The 23,630-nt window shown below is 40.7% G+C and overlaps 1 protein-coding gene across 5 annotated transcripts in view; it reads right to left on the bottom strand.

The window, feature by feature from the left end:
* Nucleotides 1-23,630, bottom strand: part of rhbdf1b (rhomboid 5 homolog 1b) — a 41,698-nt gene extending 18,068 nt beyond the window's left edge. For 3 of the 5 annotated variants that reach the window (XM_082543233.1, XM_082543234.1, XM_082543237.1), the window contains exons 1-2: nucleotides 23,337-23,630; nucleotides 1,013-1,154 (exon numbers count right to left, since the gene is read on the bottom strand). In XM_082543233.1, coding sequence (XP_082399359.1) covers nucleotides 1,013-1,126 — 114 coding nt within the window. In that variant the 5' untranslated portion in view covers nucleotides 1,127-1,154; nucleotides 23,337-23,630. The remainder of the gene's footprint in view (nucleotides 1-1,012; nucleotides 1,155-23,336) is intronic. The other 2 variants (XM_082543236.1, XM_082543235.1) reach the window with 2 other exon arrangements.

Genomic DNA, 23,630 nt, shown 5'->3' with positions numbered 1-23,630 from the left:
ATTCACTCTTCCCAGTCTGGTGCAGGTCTACAATACTTTTCCTGGTGTCCTTCGAAAGCTCTTTGGTCTTGGCCATGGCGGAGTTTGGAGTCTGACTGTTTGAGGCTGTGGACAGGTGTCTTTTATACAGATGATGAGTTCAAACAGGTGCCATTCATACAGGTAACGAGTGGGGGACAGAAAAGCTTCTTACAGAAGACATTACAGGTCTGTGAGAGCCAGAGATTTTCCTTGTTTGAGGTGACCAAATACTTATTTTCCACCCTAATTTACGAATAAATTCTTTACAAATCCTACCATGTGGATTCATGGATTTTTTTTTCACATTCTGTCTCTCACAGTTGAAGTGTACCTCTGGTGCAAATTACTGACCTCTGTCATCATTTTAAGTGGGGGAACTTGCACAATCGGTGGCTGACTAAATACTTTTTTGCCCCACTGTATTTGAAAGACTGAGTGTAAACACACAAAATATTTTATTTTATGTGCTGGAATGTGCAGAAAATAGTTTTAAATGTTAAACAAATTTCTTCCAGTCAGAGAATGTTGCATATAATTTAATTTTTGCTTGATGCATAAAGTTAAAAGATTAAAACTAATAAAACAAGTTTTAAAAAAAGAGACTTTTCCATTTGATTACATTTTGTATGATGGATTATGTAGAAAAAGTAGAATTGGGCTGAAAGATCTATCGCTTTATCACCTCTTCAGGTTGTAAATCGTGTTTTTAAAAAGTAACTAAGTAACTAAGTAATTAATTACTTATGAAAATAAGTAATCAGTAAAGTAACGGGATTACTTTTGGGGGGAAGTAATCAGTAATTAGTCACTGATTACTTTTTTCAAGTAACTTGACCAACACTGGTTGCCACCAGGTGAAAGACCGCCAGATGTTGTTGAAAGCGCTCAAAAACATTGATTTTTTTCCAGTATAACATGTGCTTGTAGTCAGAATTTTACACCTCTTATCTTGCTTTTACTCCAGACATGCTTTTGAGTCCTGTGCCTTCACCTGGTTGGGCGCTGGCGTGTCATCCGGTGTCAGCTGGATGGTTGGGATGTCCAGTTTCAGCCATGGTGGCTTCTTCCTCTGCAGGCTGCTGTTCCTGCTGCTCGGCTCATCCATGCTCGCTGCCTCTCCTGACACCTGCCAGCTGGGCAACACAAACAGAGAAGGAAATGGGTTTTTGGAAAAAGTGCTCAGACAAATTACCGAACTGTCACAAGCCAAAAAATCCAAAGTGACCAGCTTGGTCGATTAATCGCAGACAGTAGACAGAGCGTGCTAACAATAAACAGCTGTAATCCACGTGATGTGACCTCGCACAGACACAGTACTGAGGCAAATTCCTGAATAATCCAAATTATGAGCCACTAGTCTGCCAACAACTTGAAGTCTTTTCCTAACAAACTGAATCACAGTGTGGAGTGACACTGAACCACAGTTGAGCAGATCTACTATATGATCTTCTTTCAGATGATTGTGTCAACTGAATTACTGACTGAAATAAACATGCTGATATTATTAGGAGCAGCGGCCCACTATTTTCTTATTCTGGCCACAAGCAAGCTGCACCGTTCCGCCTCCGGTGTCCTGAAGTTTAACTCCTCAACACTGATAGCTTCAGTTTGCTCCTTTGCTCCAGGTAAGGCTCAAACTCACAAACTTAGCATTACTCTGCTGTTTGCCGTCTTACAAGCAGCACTGCAGCACATTTAGATAACTTAATGCAAACACATGACACATTATTTCAGCTGAGCTTAAACTTTTCCCAAACACCAGTTAATATTTTCTCCATTCCCACAGGATACTCAGCATTTATCTGCAAACTAAGATCTACCAGTACTTACTCCTCCCCTGGAGTTTTGGAGGCACGTTGGTGCAGCTATGTTTCACAACCACAAGGTGGCACTAAGCTGCTCACATGGAAGGCTTGTGCTCAGATAAAACACAAGCACGCCAAGTTCTTGCTGTGCTGAAGAGTCAAGCACCGTCTTTAGAGTAATTTTTAAACTACTTTGTGCTCATTGCTTAAAGAATATCAGACAAAGTATTGTGTAGCTATCAAAAGCCAGCAGTGTGTTTGTGGGGTTAAAGTTGTCATCAACTTAGCACTACTCTACCCTCCCACGCACGCACACACACGGTCTGGCTTAAATCTCATAAACCGAAGAGCCTAAAACTTCACTGCTACAGGTGAGGCTCGAACTCACAACCTCGGCATCGCTCTGCAGGTTACTGTCTTATAAGTACCGCGCGCTGACCGATTGCGCCACTGGAGCCCCTGCAGGATGTCTGCATTTCAGCTCATTTTGAGAAGTCTTTCTCAGATCACAGTTACAGCCTGTGCCAAGTGGAAGTCCTTATGCATGAGTGAAGGGGACTATTACTGCATAATAGGACATCTGCATGGGGCTCTAGTGAGAAGTAATGAGCGACCACCGCCGAGGTTTCTGCTGCGAATTGTTCTGTGATTCGTGGCAGTGAGTGAAATTACAGGCTCTCCTCTTTTGCCATAAAGTCAACAATAATCTCTTCCATCATAGGTGATCCCGGAGCTGATATTCAGACTTCTGGCCAGAAAATCAAAGGCGGCAGCAGGAGTACTTCTTGATGCAAACGAATCCAGACAGGACGGCATGTACTTCCAAAGCCCAAGAACTCCTGCACACAAACCTATAGAGTTGCAGCAAAAACGCGAAGGAATTTCTTTTTTGGATAACTTGGCTTGTCATTTCGAGAGTGTATTTTTCAGTAAAATCCGATTTTCTTGTGTATCTGCTCTCAGGCGAAAAGGCCATGTCTATTTTGATAGTGATCTTTACATGGCAGTGCCTACAGAGCAGGTGTGAACTCGATGTTGTCAGTATAGGGTGGGCGTTTGCACAAATAAAGCGTGATTACTCAGCTGCAGATGGTAGTAGGAGTAGTGACACAACAAGGAGCGTGAGTTGTGCATGTTCTTTGTTGTAGACAGTATGTTTAGCTGTATTATATGCTGGAGCTATTCAGGTTGGTGGAGTCTGGGAGGTTTGGTTTGGCTAAAACAAACTCATTTCTGCTAAGCACAGTTTATTTTGGAGGGGTTGTGACAGATTTAAGTGAAAAGTGGAAGGGTTCACCACAATCATTTGTCTAGGTGGTAAAAACGTCAGTCCTGACAGAATAATCGTACCTTCTGTTAGATTGCTTCAACCTTAACTGTATTGTTCTCTAATACTCAGCCTACACTATAAATATTCATGTTAAATATCAACACAAACCGTTAGTGACAGCAGAACATAAGACTGAAGGAGCGGCAGCGTCATCCCTTATCAAATAATGTATCTCAATATTGCATTAGACTGCCAAATATTTTGTGCAGACATTCATGGTTCCCAGGGGATAAGTCTACTGACTTTGACGATCCCCCCGATTGCTCAGCCGCCACCATGAGGTTTATATTTGTGGTTTTGCATGAGCTGTCTAGACTGCCATGAAATTTTGCACAGATGTTTCTCTCTCGAGGTAAATCGTTAGGCTTAATTTTCACCTTATCCAATACTTTGTTTTGCATTTAAAGTCTGCAAAACTAATCACACCCTCATCAGCTTGCTCTTTGCGCTTTGTCTTTAGTCCAGCAAGATTTCTTAATGACCTGTTTAAGATGATTATAAATGCTTTTTAAGACTTATTTCACATCCATATTGGCAGAAGAAAAGGATGAGGGATACGAATGAGAATCACAGAGCCAGAATTAGTCCAGAGCACCACCACTTTAATGTCAGCGTAGCTCCAAGCACTGTCTGGAGTTACAGGAGTGATGCTGCTAATGCAGAGTGGGTTTCACTGGAGTGGGATTTTCGGTACTGCTGTTGGTGTGTTATGGCAACCGATGTTTTTCTGACTTCCTGCGCAACTGTACAGCTTTAACACCTAACATGTTCACTTATGAGTGGGTATGTCGCATTAGCAGACACCTCACACTGCAAAACAAAACACAAGCTGGGTGTTTTATACACGCTGTAGTTTCCATTAGTGGCTACTGGCAACATGTTGGTTTTAATTTATAGTTTTGTTACTGCATGGTCAATAATACCCCGCCCCTTCCAAAAAAAGATAATTAACAAATGTATAAAAAAAAACTTCAGAATGTGGAGGTTTTCAGACACTTTAAGGCCCAAAATTAATGTGACTGGAATTTACACTTTAAAGACCCTGTTATAAATACCTACTAACATGCTAAAACACTAACAAAAATCCATTGTGTGGTTTTCTATCCAGAAATGGAAATTTTTACTGTATTGGCAGCGTGTTTGGGATCATTGTCATACTGGCTAAACATACAACAATACTTCAATCTTTCTGGATCAGTAATTCCATCTATTTTGAGAAGATCTTCAACACTGCTGTCTGAAATGCAGCCTCAACCCATGAAAGAGCCTCCACTGTGTTTTACAGATGGCTGTTATTTGACCTCTTTCCTGACCTAGATGAGAATCCGAAGCAAAAAATTTAGACCTAAAAAAGACCTAAGGCATAGGTGTCAAACTCTGGCCTGCGGGCCAAATTTGGCCCGTAGCCTAATTACATCTGGCCCGCGAAGCCATACAAAATTACTATTAGAGCTGGCCTGCTGGTATTATACAGTTCATGTACTGCTAATACTACAATTCCCAGAATGCTCTGTTGGTGTTTTGGCTGCAAATACAATTTTTATTTAAGAAATGAATTCCACTGATGTGTTATTTAATTGGAATTTCGATTTTGCATGTGTGCAATATTAAGTTATATATATACGTTTATATAAGTTATATATATTGCTTAGTATTAAGCTTTGCTTGTTCCATACTCAGTTTTTCAGCAAAACTTGTTTGAGTCCATATGAAAAGATTCATTCTTATATTTGGAGGAAGATTTTTTTCAATGAATATTAATGTTAGCCCGCGACTTTGATCCAGTTTTGAATTTTGGCCCACTGTGTATTTCAGTTTGACACCCCTGACCTAAGGCAACTGATTTTAAATCCAGTTCTTGTGTAATTTGGCACATCTCTGTCTTTTCTCCCTGTTTCCTTTCCTTAAGAATAATGGCTTCTTGACAGCCACTCTTCACTGAGACAGACTGATGAACCAAAAGGCCAGATGCATCTCTAAGGTCCTGTGTCAGGTCTTTGTTGGATTATTTCCTATTTCTGTAAGTCATGACTTTCATGTACTGTTCATCTGCTGTAAATAGCATTTAGGCCTGCCACTTCTTCTCTTGTCCTCCACTTGTCTAGTTTCCTCAAACTTTTCAAGGAAACACTGAACAGCATGCTCAGATTAGACCAAGTTTTAGGCTTTTTGTAAAAATGTACGGTTTATTGGTGCAAAAATACTGTTTTACGTCTGTCAAACATTTTTTATAGATTCAACGAAAGAAAACGTGTGTTTTTTCAACTGGCTGCTAGCAAAGTGATTCAGTTTAAAATGGGTTCTTTGCTATGTTGTCTGTTATGTGTAGACACAACACTCTCTCCTCCTTTGAGTTGGGTTCTTTTTCATGATTGAATGATTCGTAGGTCAGTGTTAAGTGGTTTTACAAACAAAACATTCCTCTGAAAAGGTCCGGTACAAGGACTGGACTGAAAATAAGTGCTGATGAAAGACTGAAAGGCCTTTAGAAAGCCTGCAGAACAGTTGCTCAGGACCACTTTTTAAAAATTACAAGAAACTCTGGGACAGTACAGTATACAGTAAACACTAGCGTGCTACTGCCAATTTTCAAGGTGATCAAACAGATGTAATTACAATGTGGCTTTGAACTCAGATTATCTAATAAAGTATTTTAGAATTCTTCTTTGTAAGTTGAGAATGCACATGTAGATGTAGAGTGCATTCATGCACTGGGCCAACGCAATTTTTGGTCACAAAGTAAAATATCAAACAAAAGTTGGATTCCGTTCTTTTCGCCTCTCAGCTGCCTGTGTCAGTGTTTTGGTGCCTCTGCGGTCACATGAAGGAGTCTGCGCGTTCTTTTATAAACACACCCCTGCAAATAGAAGGCTTCACTAAAATCCTTTGCTTCACCACATCCTTTGCTTATTTTGTAGTGGTGATATTGTGTGTGCACGGCAACATGAACTCAGGCACTCTGATATGCACTTTTCAAGTAAGGTCAAAATTCGCTCACATGCATGTACTACACAGCGCTCGCGTCAGCCCCCCGCATCAGGTCTTTGTAGGTCTCTGCTAGAAGGTGCAAAGCGGTCCAAAATCAATATCCCCATTTTTTATCTGGTTTTGTAACATTCGCCATTTGTTATTCCATAATCTTGATCTCTCTCCTCTTTTTTTCCTCTAGTTGGATTTTTCATGACAGGCAGATTAGGTTATGTAATCCCCGTGCTGTATGCCACATGACATCGCCCTGCTGTTCAGCCACAGAAGCTTGTACTGCCCACGATTCGATGGAGGTGATGCTGTGATAGTGTCGTGAGCAGGATGTGGTGTCACTGATATCGGTGAGTCAAATTGAGCAAAAAAGCAAAAGATAGTGTCATCACATAATCCAACTTGCCAGTAAAGAGCCTTCATATTTCAGTTCTGAAAATTATCCTCTCCTTTTGAAAGCATTAAGACTGACTACTTGCTCTGGATGAAGTAGCATACTTTTTATGATAGCAAAAAAGAACGTTTAAAGGCTTTTAAGTTCTTATTTTGGCTTCAATTTGCCATCAAAACTCCAATGTTGTCATGTCAAAGTGTTACCTCAAAGGAAATATGAACTTCTGTGCACAGCCTGCTGTGCTTTCAGGGGACTGCAGCAGAATGGTAGCGTAATTGGATCTGCTTTACATGGAGTGACATTTGCTGACGTGTCGAGACAGAATAAAACAAAGGCATCTCTTTGGCACCGAAGCAGGACTTGTCCTGACACTGCTCCCTGATCCTTTGCCTTTGGGGTGGCTGTAGCTCAGGCGGCAGAGCAGGTCATCTACTGATCGGAAGGTTGGTGGTTCAACTCCTGGCTTCCCCTAGTCTGCATGCCAAATATCATTGGGCAAGATACTAACCCCAGATTAGTCTCTAATGCATCAATCGGAGTGTGAATGCGTGTTATTTAGCTAGAAAGCATCGGGTGAATGCACATGTTGTGTAAAGTGCTTTGAGTGCTCAGAAGAGTAGAAAAGCGCTATATAAGAACCAGTTCATTTACCATTCTGGTGTTTGAGGCTGCAACCAGTAACTGTACCATGTAAAGCTACCGTGACTGCATGTCAGTAAGCTTTGATATTCAGTGGCTCATCATGTTAAGCAGGCCACAATCTGCTCTCTGCACTGTCTCCCTTTTATTCTCTAAATCTCTTGCCTTCTTTGTTCTTTTTCTTTCTTTTTGGCTCCTCTTTGAGGGTGCAAGACTTTCATTTACTCTGCTTTTTAATATTCAGTGTACTGCCCAAAAATTGTTTGGGTGCTTTGGTAGGATGGCTAAAAGAAATTCTGTATATTGAATATTTAAATCAGAGTGCTGTATTACATCAACTTCTTTCATGCAAAGACCGAGTAACACAGTTAACTTAATCCATGCATCTTTAGAATATTTAGCTTTAAAAACTCTGTGACAATGTGACACTTGGTAAACTAGCGTACCTGCCAGCCCAGCTGCTGCTGCTCCTGCCAGCCAGGCAAAAAACAGTCAATTAAAACACCCAGGCATCAACTGTTTCCTGCTGTCCAGTATAATCTCTGGGCACTGGGTTGGTTTTAGTGTTACTTTCCATTGTTTCCATTGGCAGGATCCATCTGAGCTTCTTTTCTATTTTCTCTCCGGTAGCACATTTAGCACCACTGGCATTTTATCTGTGATTGTACAGAATTTCATTCAGCAAGAAGTCAGAGAAGAGCAAAAAAGGCTTCTAGAGTTCTGGGAAGTAAGCAGGCTTAGCTTAGCTAGATTTCCACGACACAAGACGTCAATGCGTCTCTGTATCAGTGACTCCAGGCACTGTCTTCTACTTTTTGTAACAATTCATGTTCTCAGAGAGAAATGTTTTCTTCATTTTAAAACCCTTGGCTCGCTTTCCCTCAAAGATCAATGATGTCTGGCTAAATTTCTGTGCTTTGGTTTCATTGCTGGAAGCAAATCCACAAATCCCAATGATTCCACTTGATTTAAATACACTTGCATGGTGTGGCCATGCCTTAATACCAGCATAATTTTATTTTTACATATTTTGAATTGTGGAAAACCAATAAAAGTTTTTCAGCTGGCTGAAGCCAGTTTCATTGCAACCTTAATATACTGACTTTTGACAGATTGCCCAGACTAATCTTTTGCATTACTGTTGCCTTTGATAGCAAAGCAATAGCAACTCAAATAACAGTTCGTTACAAACCAAGATGTGCAGAAGAGCATCTTTGAATGCACAGTATACTGAACTTGAAGCAAATGGGCTACAGCAGCAGAAGACCACACTGCGTACCTGTCAGCTAAGAACAGGAAACTGAGGCTACAGTTTGTACCAGCTCACCAACTGCTACCAGTTGGACAAGATTGTAAAAGCATTGCCTGGTTTGATGTGTCTTGATTCCTGCTGCAATATTCTGATGGTGGGTCAAGGATTTGGCGTGAACAACATGAGGACATGGATCCATCCTGCCTTCTAGCTTGCTTCAGGGTGGTGATGTAATGGTGTAAGAGATATGTTTTTGGCAAATGCTGGGCCCCTTAGTACCAACTGAGCACCATTTAAACATCACAGCCTACCAGAGTATTGTTGCTGACCATGCTCATCCCTTTATGACCACATGGTATCCATCAAGATCACATAGTATGTCACATTCCTCAAATCAACTCAAACTGGTTTCTTGAACATAACGATGAGTTCACCGTACCTAAACAGCCTCCACAGTCACCAGCTCTAAATCCAACAGAGCACTTCTGGTATGTGGTGTAATGGGAGATTCATAACCTGAGTGTGCAGCCAGCAAATCTGCAGCAACCGTGTGATGTTATCATGTCAATATGGACCAAAATCACTGATGGATGCCACGAAGGATTAAGGCAGATCTGAGGGCAAAAGCAAGCTGTACCTACTACTGTATCCACTGAGTGTTAGTGAAGTTGTTACTTGGATTTTATTTGTGCAGTTCTTTCTAATAATAATGCCAGACAACTGTTAAATTTCAGGTCATATGTTTATTTTCATTTGAAGGATATATGGTATATTTAGTAAAGAGCCCTGGTGTTTCCTTTGCTCTCCAGCAAGAATGTGTTATAAAACTGACAATTATCAGTGCAGTTCCAAGTTGACTGGCTTGGACTCAGCATAAGATTAAAACTCAGACAGCCCAGGAGGGTTTGAACTTTATTACATTGGCACTGCTCTGTTCTAATAGGCACTACAACCTGCCAAACAGCACCACTGGGCCCATTTCAACTTCAGTGTTAAAGTAGTTTTTCTTCGCAGGGCACCGCTTTTCTGATTTACTGCCATTTCATTGCATTCATCTGTTCCTACAGATCCTTTTGCACACAAAAACCCTTCTCCCAGAGACTTCCCACAACTGTGCATCTCAGTTCTTTTAATTATTTGTTATGGTTATGTAACAATGCATGAAAATTGAATTGCATTGAATTATCTTGCGTGCTTCTATCATCCTACCCTCAATCCCAACCCCCTACAAAGGGACTACATTTGCTCTGGGCTCTCATCTGTGCCAGATGTTAGTCATAACACAGTAGGTCATTTCCTTTCTGTTTGCAGAGTTTGGATGATGAGTGCATGCGTGTGTTTCTCTAATCTGCTACTACCTCTAAACAAACACTAATAAATGATTAAACATCTGCCGCTACAGAAACAGAATTTCGGTCATGTCAGTAAGTAAAAACAAGAAATGATGAATGACAAATAAAAGAGAAGAGCAGTCACGTCTTTCCTTGCCAAAAACATTAATTAAAATTGTATGTTGACTTTTGGACTTCCTGACTTTCTAAATTTGGCAGCATTAAATGCTTCTTTTAGAGGGTTTCTTACTGTAAAAACATAAAAGTACTGTGCTGAATAAAAGATTTACAATAACATGTATAAAAGTAATTTAGATCTTTAGACATTATTAAGAGGAGACTTTAACTTTTGTGTCTATACCCCAACTCCTGGTTATAAGACGCAGCCTTATTTAACATTTTGGCAGCCACTCTGAGGCCGAACGCTGGCCAGAAAAGATTATTCACCACAGAAGTCTAAGTTGGACTCATTGCTAAATCGTGTTCTCAGCTGCATATCCGAAACATGCAATATGTTTGAAAAAGAACAAATAAACGAATAATATGAACATAACAGTTTATATTACCATCAGTCTTTGTGCCATAATCCAAGCAGCCACCTCCTCTCGTTGATACTATTTTTGCTTTTTCTTTCTGCAGCCTGCTTATTAAATGCGCTGGATGACAAAATGATTTTGCCCAGGTTAGTTATAATTAGGCTCAACCCAAATAAATGAGACTCAAATTTGACAAAATAAAAACATTGTAAAACAGAACAAGACTGTAAAGCAGCTCCTCAGAGACATCAGTGTTCAGAGTATTCAGCTGCACTGAACTGAATTATCTGGACTCACGATCAGATGAATTCAGCTATTTATCAATTATAAAATTCTATGTCCCAGACACAGGAAGGAAAGTGAGGATGTCGACTGATATTCATACCATTATTTGGTGATTTAAAAAAAAAGATTCCCGATATATCGGCCAACATATCTTTTTTCTTTCAGATACATGAAACATAAACAGATTTCCTAACATTTGTCATATGTAGTTATTTGTTTACTTATTTACAGTATCCCTCCGATGTCTATCTTTTAAATGTTCATTCATTGGCCAATATAAATTCCAATACTAATAGATTGGTAAAAAGCTAACAGACTGGTAAATCGGTAAGTTTCTATGCATTCTTACAAGAAAGCCCACCACTGATTGCCTGTTTAACATCAATCTGTAGATTGTTCACTTACAAGTTTGATTGTGCTGCAAAACGCGCTGACAGACTCACAGTGGGGGGTCTTAATGAGTTCAAACCATCTGTCTAAACACTGCTTTGATTGTCCTGCGGCGTCTGTCTTTTATCTTCTTACCGAAGATTACACGACAGTGAGCAATTCATTAGTTAATCAGCCGCTGTGCAGATCAGCGCACAGGGGTGCGGGAACATATCCCACCCACTTAGACACACACACACAAAACCACCAAAAAGAAACCCACACACAAGTGACGCTGCTACTTAAGGCTACTGTATGTGTGTACATAAACACATCCCACTGTCAAACACAACACACTGGAATAATTTATAAAAGAGACAGGCTGATTAAGACCACACTGTAGTCTAAACCTGTCACAAAGACGTCTTTGACACCTTGCATCCCATTCCTTAGTGATGCTTGGTTTTCTCATTCACAGAAGATGAACGTTTTTCAAGCAATTTTTCCATCTGCTTTTGAATCTTTGCACCATCTGCCATGACAAAAACTCTCAAGAGCTCCTCATCTATTTTAGAAGAAAACCACAGCCCTCACCTTCCTCTATAAGCAACCTCCCTCTGTGCCATAAAACTGCTTTAGTCAAACGTGATCTGGTTGCACACTTTGTAAAACAATTTTGAATTATTAAATGAAGCTGCAAGGCTTCTTATTGACAGAATCGCTTGTTTACAGCAGTTTGATGTTTCAAATGTCACAAAAAAGAATAAAATGTCAATTGATTTTATAAACTTTTGAAACTTTGCCTTGAGGACACTGGTACAATCAGAAGCAGAATTAAAATAAACAGAAATGTGCCGTGTTCATCCTGTCTGCCTTTCACAGCTACACTGTAGGCTAGGAAATGCCTCACATTCCTGGAAAGTACCTTGCAGCCTACTTCTACTCTAATTTGTCAGCTGCAGTATGATAAGTGTGAGAACCGTGACCGATCAACATCAGACTAGATATACGATGATCAACTTTTCCAAGGAATGTGTTACTAAAAAGCAGATTTTTATTCTTGTGAAACTGAAAAGCTGACAGGGAATAATATTGACTACAAGAGATGCGAAATCTTTAAAAAATTCAATTTGATATTGTGGTTTGACACATATTAATAAATGTAATAGGGGCAAGTTTTATTATCTCTAGTAAAGCTTTATTGCTCTCCCTTAACAATGGGTTAGAGGTACTATCACCCAGTAAAGGCTAAAAAAAAAAAGACACTTTTCATTCAGTTTTATTTACAGACCACCAGTTTGCAACAAAAGCCTTTTATGCTGTAAGGAAAAAAACTTACATATATGGAGAGTAACCCATGAGTCTCCTGTAGGCAAGCAGAGAAATGTTCCCTTTTACTCCAAGAACCAGATTTTATCATTACTTTCTAATAATTTATACACTCTAAAATCTAAATGCAAAGTTTATCTGCTTACAAATATGCTTGGCAGAATTGCTAGAATGTCCTTTTGCCTTAATGCAGAGGGCAACGGCATAAAAAAGCTGCTTAGCTATACAAAGATAAACAGAAGCCCAAACAATGAGAGCAGGTCAGAGGTCAAATCTGCCTCTTAGTACAATCATGTCTCTCAACTAGTGAGCTATCGAAGCAGGATGGATTTAATTGGGGCAGAAGCGGGAAGTAAAAAATCGACACCTACACTTCCTGCACTCTTAGTTTTGCATAATCCAAAAGTCTCAGATGTGTTTCACAAAGGAAAAAAAATGTCTCCTATGAATGTCATTAAGAGATTAAAGGATTGGCACAGACTAACGGCATCAAGTGTTTCCACACTGTAGATTGACACGTGGCCCGTGGGGAAGCAGTTTCAGACTGACAAGCAGGAAAGACGTGCGTGCATTCAAAATCCGACCCGCTGCACTTTAATTCACACCCACACAATTCTGATGAAGCAGTCTGCATAGGAAGACAAGCCTTTTTATCTGTGCAGAGCTAGCGATCGCGTCGAACCTCAAGGTAACCATTGCTGGGAAGCAAACAGTTCATAACACATCAAACTGTGACAGTGATGCCAGTAAAAAAAAGTGGCAAAAGTTGCAAGGATGCATTCATTAAGGCTGGGAAAAGTTCTCCAAGGACGTTATAACGTGATAATGGGACGCGACCTCACGCTGCCTCTTGACTTGAGATGACCTGGAATGCATCAAGGCAGAGAGGAGAGGAAAAACAGAAAAACAGATGGAGAGAAAATGGTTTTTATGTCATGTTGGGAGAAGATGAAAGATGGGTAAGAAAGAAAAAAAAGACATGCTGCACCAAGTCAAAGAGCATAAAAAACCCAAAGGAAATCCAGTGCAAAGCAGAGAACAAACAGTGTGATACTGTGTGGAGAGGAGATGGACACAGAACACACAAAATATCCCTCTGAAACGAAAACAGTCATCTGCATGTCCAAACAACATAAACAAGCTGTTTGTTGTGTATGTGTATGCATCCATGTACACGTCTGTCTGTCTGCTATGCCAAACATCTGCATCCGTTTACCTGTTTCTGCCTTTTAGTTACAGAGTTTCGTTTCGGTGCATGAAATCCTTCACATGTTCATCTTGTCAGAGCATTGAGAAGCCTGTAACTGAATTTCCTGAGCAATGCAGATACGATCAAGCTTTGAATTACACTGCACTATTAGGACGTTATTTACACATTAAGCAAATGAAGCATTCGTGTGGCAATCGCCATCTTTGTGTACTGAAACTGGATGTGACAAGCGGATATGGATCACACTGTCAGACAACACATCAGTCGGCATTTGACTTGTCAGTCTCAAGTCCGAGGCCCACTTGTCCTGTAAACTTCCCACAGACTTGTAACCACAGCTATCGTCCCCCTGGTGGCTATCAAAAACATTGCAAGCTTAAAGGCTAAAAGCACTTCTCTTCATTTCGCTCAAAGCACTGAATCCATCTTTTATAGTTTTACGTATAATCTTTTCGGATTAATTGATGGTATCATTATTAGTTTAAACAGTAGGTAATTATTGGCAACTGCAGATAATTCAACACAAAAGACTCGATGGAAAACCTCTCTGTAAGAATTAGCCTGCAGCATTGCCATTCATCACTTTAAATGTTCCAACACCTCATAGCTTCATAGCATATATCGCTGCCAAAAATGCAGCTGGAGAGAGCGCAGCAGTTTACAGCCCCTGTGCCTGGTATGGGACTTGAGATGATGGTGCAGAGTTTTGCCAGCAAGAACGGAAGACTGGTTCCCCCGCCTACCATCCTGGTCTGTTATAAGGTGGCAACACCAGACTGAACAATAACGTGAGGGAAGAAGAGACAAAAAGAAAGGAAGAAAATACTGAACAAAAAGTCAGTGACAGAGGGTAAGAGAGACAGAAGCCAAAACAGAGTGAAAGAGACTACACAGTAACAGCCCCGGGAGAGCAGACTGAGACTGACGATGGGTTTTATGTTTCATGGCATCTTAGAATCAGTGATCATTAGATCCTCAATAATAAATAAAAGGAGCACTTTATAAGGTTGATTCTGGGCGCTTTTAGGACTTCCCTTTCAGCTAAAAACAGGACTAGCCGACCAATCACCATGCCCTCTTCTGGGGCGGGCAAGGGGAATTCATGTAAAACCAAAGACTGACTTACGCCAAATAACTCTGAGTCTGATGGTTAACCTGGGTTAGAGCACTGCGTTCTAGCTGAAATAGCCAGAAAACACAAGATTTAACCCTCATTTAATGTCAAAGGCAAAGATAAGAGTTATACATAACCAGAGATGGGAAGTAACGCATTACAAGTAACGCGTTACTGTAATCCGTTTACTTTTTCAAGTAATGAGTAAAGTAAGGGATTACTATTGCAAAAAAAGTAATTAGATTACTGTTACTTTCCCGTAAGCACACTGCGTTACTGCTTTACTAAACTGTGATTTTGTGAGAGTGTCTCATGACACATGCGACGTCTGTGGCGTGTGATCAACAATAGATAATATGGAGTGCGGGAGAGAGTACGACCGTGCAGCGTTTAAAGCTTGGAGGTACTGACATTACTTTGAGTTTGATTGGTTAAAAAGTGATAAAAACATTAGCATCTGCTGTACAATCTGCGTGGGAGGAAAACTTCTTCCTAAAGCGAAAAATTAAACTTCAAATCTGAGCAAGCACCTAGCACGCTGCCACGGGAATGTGAGATTCATAGAGAAACCCCCGGCACCGGGCAAACCTCCACTGGCTCCACTCCAGCTCAACAGCTGAAAATAGACTTAAGGGCAACAGGACTTAGTGCTGCTGAATCTTTGATTTTATTTGTTTTTTGCTGTGTTTTACTTTCATCTATTTGAAAGACACAAAACATTTTATTTCATATGCTGGAATATGTAGACAATAGGTTTAAATGTTAAACAAATTTCTTCCAGGTCAAGCCAGTCGCATATAATATAATCTTTGCTTGATGCAATGTGCATGAAGTTAAAAGATTAAAACAAATAAAACAAGTTTTAAAAAGAGATTTTTTTTTCATTTCATTCAATTTTACATGATGGATTATGCAGAAAAAATAGAATTGGGCTGAAAGGTTTGGTGCTTTATTCAGGTTGTGTTTTAAGTTTTTAAAAAGTAACTAAGTAACCTGCCGCTAACCAGTGAAGTAACAAGATTTTTTTCTTGGAGAAGTAATTAGTAACTAATCACTATTTTCATGTAACAAACTAAACAAAGCATTAAAAAATGACTGCTCAGGGAAGAAAAAACGAATTTCCACAATAAATTTTTACCACCATTGATTGCAAACACTCACATCAAGATAACAATTTAAATGTTTCTTTAAATGTGGTGTTGATGGCCAGTCTGAGCCTTGCACAGGTGCAGACTAATCGAACAGCAAAATCTGTCTAAAACAAATGAACCCTTGAACTCAAGCCAAAAGGACTTTAGAAGAACACTCATATACTGTAAGTCAGTGACCTTAACTGGCTAATACTGTCACACTTGCGATAAATAAGTTACTAATTAATTAAATAATAATATAATACAATAACTGTTAAAAGGGGCTTTAAACCAGCCAAACACTGGGGCATTGAGAGAATGTAATAACTAGGAAAAGAAATATTAATAACGACTAAAAACGAGACCAAGGGAAGGGTTGACTCGCAGGGAAGGGGACAAACAGCACATGCGCCTCATATGAAGCTGTTTTGTGTTAGCTGCATGGTGACAGGAAGGTCACCACTACAATAAGTGTCTAGTCAAGTGTGGGCTCGCCTGGAGACATGAATAGGCCTCCTCAGCAGCCGTCTAACCCTCCTACTATTCCTCCTTCCTGCCGTCTCTCTACGTTGCCAGCAAATCCATGCTGTGAGCGCCAATACAACAGCTTCCTCTGTTGGCTGGCCTTGTATGAAAAGTTAATGGTAATTGCCCACAGATGCCACATTAGAGTAAGATACCGAGGGGGATAGAGAATTGGCTCTGAAAAGAATATGAAGGAAAAATGGTGGTCATAATTGTGGTTTCAAAGAAACACAGAGGAGTTATTCAGGATTTTCATAAAGCAGTCTGGCCGGGGGAAAGCATTGTCATCAAACAGACACTGAAGAAGTGTTTGGAGGCCACATAATGGCCAGATTAAAATTCTTTTTTGACAGGCAGCTTTCTATTCATCCGGACTTTTATTTTTTAAATTTCGAGATAAAGATGATCTTTTCTCACTGATTTTCTTTTCATGCTGAGTGAAAGTATTCTCGCCAAAGTCACAAAGAGGCCGGAGTGATTTGATGTTCCAGCAATCCTCTACGCTTTATGATATTACCACCTGCAACAAGTCATTTAGCAAGTATGTCTCCAGTTAGAGTGCAGTAGCTGTGGAGCAATAATTAGCCAACAATGATGGATAAACAGATAAAATATTTGTCTTAAAGTTAGGATTAAATAGTAAAATACACTGGATACACAGCTGAAACATGCTAGGAATACTAATACTGCCTAAGAATTCTGGATAACTAGGTAAGATTAATATTGTAATACTATATTTTCCCAGCTGGCCATTACAAAGAACACAGGTTTAATTTTGGTACCAACTGAAAGACCTCCATAGTGGGTACACTGCTAGCTGTTCATTTTAATCCATGTAGAAGCAAGTCTCACCATTAGGCAACCATTCTGGTAGCACCTCTGAGCAATTATTATCTAAATGAATGGAGAGAAAGTCTTAACTTTTCCAATAAAACTGCTTGAGTAGAATTACAAAGGATTATTACTGGGAAAAAAACAAAGCTTGTTCCATAGTGTTGACATGAACAACACCCCTGGTGCATTCCAGAGCTCTTGAGCAAATGCCGTGGTAATTCAGATTTTAGATTTAGTAAGCCAAGAAAAACAATAAGTAGACTTACCTGCATTTATGCTAACAAGCACATGTGCCTCACGTCCTTCCCTGTTTGTCTGTTTATTGCTTCTTTGGAGGCAGAGGCGAGGCAACCGCAGCCTTTGTCATTCCAGAACTCTCCTAAAAATTTGATTCAGGATACTTGGAGCGCCATCTCTTTCACTTTTAATATTGAAGTAAGGTATTGTCCCTCCAGTATCACTGCACACCCACTGCAAGTCTACTCTTCAAAGACTCAACATACACTCGGGAAATCTGTTCATGCAGCTCCTACCCAACTCATCCTGAAACAAATGTTTCACAGTAACTGCAAGACTGCACATCTGCCCATCGGTCATCACCCCATCACACACTTATCACACTGATCCACTCATGACTGTTCCGTGACCTGCATGTCCGCACTTACACTGTATAAATAAGTGAACCCACAACAATCTGTTGCACGGTACTTCATCGAATTTATGGAGTCTGATTTTTATTTTTACGCGAGACTTGAACGATCGAGGAAACTTTAGAGAATATTAAAATCAAACTAAAAATGCATACTTATGTCAGAGTGCAGAGGTTTCTCTCTATTTATTGCTTACAGTAAATAAAAATAACACACATATGAATGTGAACACCTTTTTTTTTATTATCTGTCACTACTTGCATGGTGCACTGAAAGCACCTGTCTGATCTTATCTGAGGGAAAAAAATGAAAGCGCAAGCACCATGTAGTGACAGGAAAAAAAGAAAAAAGAGGAAGAGACACAATAATGGAGAGAGAGGATTAGAGAAATCCCCGTCCAGATCTGTGCAGATCAGCTCAAATCTTGATCATTTGTTTCTTGGGGGGTGGGGGGTGGATGCAGGGTAAAACAAGCTGCACATACTCAACTATTTAACCATTACCTGTTAGTGCACATTTAGGAAAGTCATGTCATCGTACTGTTAATCATTCATGCTGCAGCTGAAGGTCTGAATTTGTTGCCAGCCATGAAAGGCAGCCGCGGTCTGCTGCCCCTCTGCACACTCTGACTGTAAAAACAAACTTTTTTATGCAGCCAGCACCAGACAGTTACCAAACAATCAGACAACTCCTCTGTGTACACTATCTACCCAAAAGTATGGGTTAACTCATGTTGGACTTGTTAAAGATGGCTAGAGGATTCACACCTTTTACCTGGCTTCACTACAGAATTTGAGCTAATCTGCTGATGCCTCAGACTTTCCTCTTCCAGAAAAACACATAGGTAATTTGTGTGGTACACGTGCATGTAAATCATGTGCTGTGCTGTTGTCATTTTTAGATGTAACAGCATCCTGGAAGGGCAGGAAAGGCAATGGAGGCAAGTGTTAGTGCCAGTATGCAATTGCATGTGCACGTGCAGGCACACAAACGGAAGTGCACAAGAATAACAGAGATCGTCAGCTGCCCCGGCACAGAGAGAGGAGACTTTAAGTCTACCTTTTTAAAGTAAACCTTGTTCTGCTCTGCAGCTAACATGAGCCTGACGTAGCAGCACACACTCAAGGTTCTCCCTAAAAGGGCCTTCCATCTGTTAGCTGATCTCCATGACAGTGGAGTAAAGATACTGCATCAACACAAAAGAGCTTCTGGAGAAGCAGCTGAACAATATGAAGAACTACCACAACAGCAGCAGAAAAGGCACGGAGAAGCTGGTTAGCAGCAACTCAACTTTCAAAATAAGAGTCAGGGGATGACACAATATTCAATATTAGTACAACAATTGTGATTGGATAAAGAATATCTAAAAAGCACTGCAGAGTGCACTTGTGATTCTATGTGCAAAGCTGAGAAAGCTTAACTATTTAAAAAATCTAAATATTGTGACAGTACGATTCAAAAGCTTTTTGAGTTTTCTCAACTCGTGATAGTTTTTGTTGATTTTACAAATATACACACATTTAGACAAGAGTTCTGACAACTTGAACTTTCTTGTTCACATAATTGCACTATACTGATGGGCTTAACAATAAAATTTAATGTTAAAAAGCTAGTATTAGAAACATAAAATTTGCAACAGCCGGCCAGCTGGTTGTATTCTGGTTATATTCCTGTAGAACGGGAAGTTTGCTGTGTGAAAATGTGAATGTCTGTCTACGTAAACAGCAACAGATGTGCGATTTTTGACAGTTTATCCCAGTTAATTACTGTATTATCAGAAACAGACTGCATGTAACTACCAAACTTGACCTTATTCAATTGCAGATATCTGATAACACACTGACTCCAGCATGTGGCAACATTTACGTCAGGTTTTAGTGACAGTGTTGGAATACTTAATCACCTCATTTTGGAGAAAAAAAATAACAGATGTGACATAACTTTATCTCATTGGATAAAACAGACAGCTGGGATAGGCTCCAGCCCTACGATACTCTGAATTGGAGAGTAGAAGAAAATGGATGAATCACTAGATGGAACAGATATTCCAAAACTCAGCATATTGCAAAATGTTAAAAATCTCAATAATATTGTATCGTGAGTGAGGCATTGTGACAATACTGCATCATATATTGTCAGCAACTAGGAGCAAACACAAACCCAAAGGTCAAAGCCTAGTGCACTCCCACTGCCAATCATAAGTCTGGAAAAACAAGAATGGATTAACCTCACGGGAATATTTTAAGTAGATGAACAAGAAAATTCAAGCTGCCAAAACTCAAAAACGTATTGATTCAATTTTTGTTGATATTTTGCTTTTGCTCAGCTTTTTCTTTTTTATGTTGTGTGGAAAAAACTGCATGTAGTTAACCCAAACTGGGGGTTTTCCTGAACTATAACCAAATAGGTTTTGTGCCAAACCCTAACCAAACCACAAGTGAAAGCAAAACATAAAAGCAGCCAAGACAAAGCTTGAACTCCACTGTCAAAGGAGCTTGCAAAGAAAAGCGTCTGGACTTCTTTAAGTTGCTTGAAGACGTTTCACCTCTCATCCGAGAAGCTTCTTCAGTTCTAAGGTCAAATGGTGGAGAGTCCCAGATATAAACCTAGTGGGAGTATCCCCCCACAGAGGGACAAAAGGACCCCCTGATGATCCTCTAATCGCCTGAGCCAAGGTGTGAAACTGGGTGTGGGTCCCCATCAGCCAGAACTCCACTGTTGATCAGAAGTCAAGAGTTTGTGTGTGTCTGCCACTTAGACTGCAGACTGGCCAGGGATGCCTGCAGCAGCCAGCTGAAATGACAGGCACAAATCGCCAACACAACCATTTAGTTGGAGGGTTTCTTGAGATGTTTAGGAGTCATCAAAGATTACACTTTCACTGAGTTAGTTTAGCATCAGTATACCATTGTTTAAATACTTCTAAACTGAAATTGCCACTAAGGCTGGGGAGAATGTTGCTTCTTTTGCAGTTATTTGATCAATTTGACCTCCTTTTGTAAAAACACGCCTTTAGAAAAAATGCCTTTTAAAAAACGGACGACCAAAGGAACCACGACACCTCCCATTCAAATTTGCGCAAACCTATTTACCGACATATCCTACATGAATGAACTAGTTGCCCGATAACAAGTAGTTGCATAAATCACATGAAAAATGTAGAGTATGGCTTGTAGGCACTAGAGATGATCCACTCCTGGGCAAGCTGCCATGAAAAATGAGTTGTAGAAAATGCTTGAGGGCTCCTGTAAAACCAACGCAGTTTTCCACCCTGGTGCACCCAGCGGAGAGGGCTCAGTATAAACATGAAGGTGCATTTCACTTGTGAGAGCAGCGGCCCAGAAATAAACCTGCTATTGTCACCGTCGCTTTTATGTCTAACTTGTTCAAACAAGCTCGATGCGGCAACCTCAGTGCGCCCAGGCAAGAGACAAAGACACACCTGCGAAATGTCTTCATGCTTTACAGATGCCTACCGTTTTACATCTAGGTTATGCTGTTGGCTTCCTGTTTAGCGCTGTGGGTGCATGTGTGCTGTCGTACGTTTGTCATCAGGTTATATTAGGCGCTTTCAGTTCTAATTTAGGGCCACCATCATAATCAGGACTTCACAGCAGAGGTGATTTATGACACCATGAGCTGCTTTTCCACGTGTATTTATAACAGAGTTGTAGAGTGATGAAAGGATCTGTAATAACAGCAATTTAAAGCAAAGTTTAAAATCACCCACATATATTTCCTTTAACGTGAGAAATTGAATGTTTTTCGCTTTAGAAATGTTAGTTTGTTTTGATTATTATATTTTAAAGATCAAATGATATGTACAATCTCCAACCACTCTCTTTGGTATGCCTGTTCAACTCAAACATCCAAGCAGCCAATCACACGCCACCATCTCAGTGCATTAAGGCGTACTTGGTCAAGACGACCAGCTGAAGTTCAAACTGAACATAAGAATTGAGAAGGAAGGGTAGTTAGTTGGCTTTAGTGCCAGACGGTCTGAGTATTTCAGAAACTGCTGATCTTTCGGGGGTTTTCCTGCACAACCATCGAACCAATGATGGCCTGAAAAAGTGAAAATATCCAGTGAGCAGCCTTGTTGATGTCAGAGGTCAGAGCTCACAGGAAGACAGCAGGAAGTCAGATAACCACTCTTTTAACCTGAGGCATGCAGAAGAGCATCTCTGAACACGCAAAATGCTGAACCTTAAAGTAGATGGGCTACAGCAGCGGAAGACCACACCAGATGTCACTCCTGTCAGCTAAGAATGGAAAACTGAGGATAAGATTCACAATAATTGGGCAAGTTATGCCTGAAAAAACGTTGGTTGGTCTGATAAGTCACGATTTCTGCTGCAGCACTTGGATGGTAGTGTCAGAGTTTGGTGTAAACAACACAGCAGCATCGATCCAGCCTGCCTTGTATCAACAGTTCAGAAAATCATAGAAAACAGCAGGTTTACTTGTTTAGAAGTGGTATAAATCTAGACATTTTTCATAAAATACTTCATTGTATGTCCAAATTCACTGCCAGATCCATTTCCCTCCAAAATAAAGAGCATCCTGCATCCTGTCTTATTAGTAACATCAGGTACTACTAACATACAACACAACACAGTTACAGCTGAAAGAACAGAATCTTAACGAAACATGTGTTTGTGACAGCTGAGCAATGAATTTGTTTTTGCCACACTCCATTAAGTCATCACTGAGATCGCAGGTTTTAACCCTGACCAAAACTGCTGTGTCCCTCAGTAGGGAGTTTTTTACAGCTGCGCCAGGTGATGTGTGTGTGTGTGTGTGTGTGTGTGTGTGTGTGTGTGTGTGTGTGTGTGTGTGTGTGTGTGTGTGCGCGCGCGCTTTACAAGTGTGTGTGCAAGTGTATGCTCCTGCCATCTGGCCCAAAAATTCAGCTCCCTACCACGTTTCCGAACAGGAAGGCAAAACAAATCCTTGATGACACGGGTCAGTGGTTTAATTGTCTCTGTGGGATTCCTGCGCAGCCAGCAACTCTAGCAGTCCCCTTCATCTCAGCAACAGACGAGCCTGCAGCACTCTGAAATCAATTCATCACTCTTAAAAACCTGCAAGTGCCCTAGCGTGTGTGTCTGTTTGTGTGTGTGAATCATCCAACCCTGCCTTGACTTACTATATCATTTAAGAGTAGACAACATACAGAGATATTTTGCCAGTGGGTAACAAGGTCTGCCTTATTCTGACTTTCCCTTCCTCTCTTTCATACCTCATTAGACCCGCTAATGGTCCTTATGTCTTGGACTTCCACCCATTTGACAGACCAAGGTATGTGTCACACACATTTGCTACACAACAGCGTGGCGTTTTAATTCACAAGGCTTAAACTCCCTTAGTACACACACACACACAACAAGCATGAACGCACAGTGCCACCAATGGGTGTTTGGTGTGAGCCTCGGGAGACCCCACCCAGAGAGCCCGTGTGCTGCAAAGCAGTTAAAACACAGCGTACCTGCACCACGAGTGAGATGCTGACAGCTCAGCTCCCGCCTTATAAATACTACACGGTGTGTATTCATTGAGCAGCGACGATGTCCGCTATGACAGGCGACGTTATTCCCACCTACCTTCAAGATGAGGCCGGTTCCTTCTGCCGAGTACAGCACAGACGGGTCCCCGCCAGTGAAACGCTCACTGCCCTACATAAGTTCTACCTGCCTCATCACGCGGCCAAAAGGAAGAGTGGTCTCCCTGTTAAGCGCGAGCTCCAGATGTTAGTGAGGGCGGTACCGTGTTCACGTGCCATAAAAATGTGAAACAGCTGCCAGCTGAAGCCTCCGTACTATAGCGCGTACACCGGATTCTCCGTCAGCCACTGAGCTGCTCATGTGTAGTCTCTCACCCGGTCCGCCTACTTTGCC

The sequence above is a fragment of the Aulonocara stuartgranti genome, assembly GCF_965226115.1.
Source record: "Aulonocara stuartgranti genome assembly, chromosome: 8".
Taxonomy (NCBI): Eukaryota; Metazoa; Chordata; class Actinopteri; order Cichliformes; family Cichlidae; genus Aulonocara; species Aulonocara stuartgranti.
Note: the sequence above shows the minus strand (reverse complement) of the source record. Positions and strands in the feature narration are given on the sequence as shown.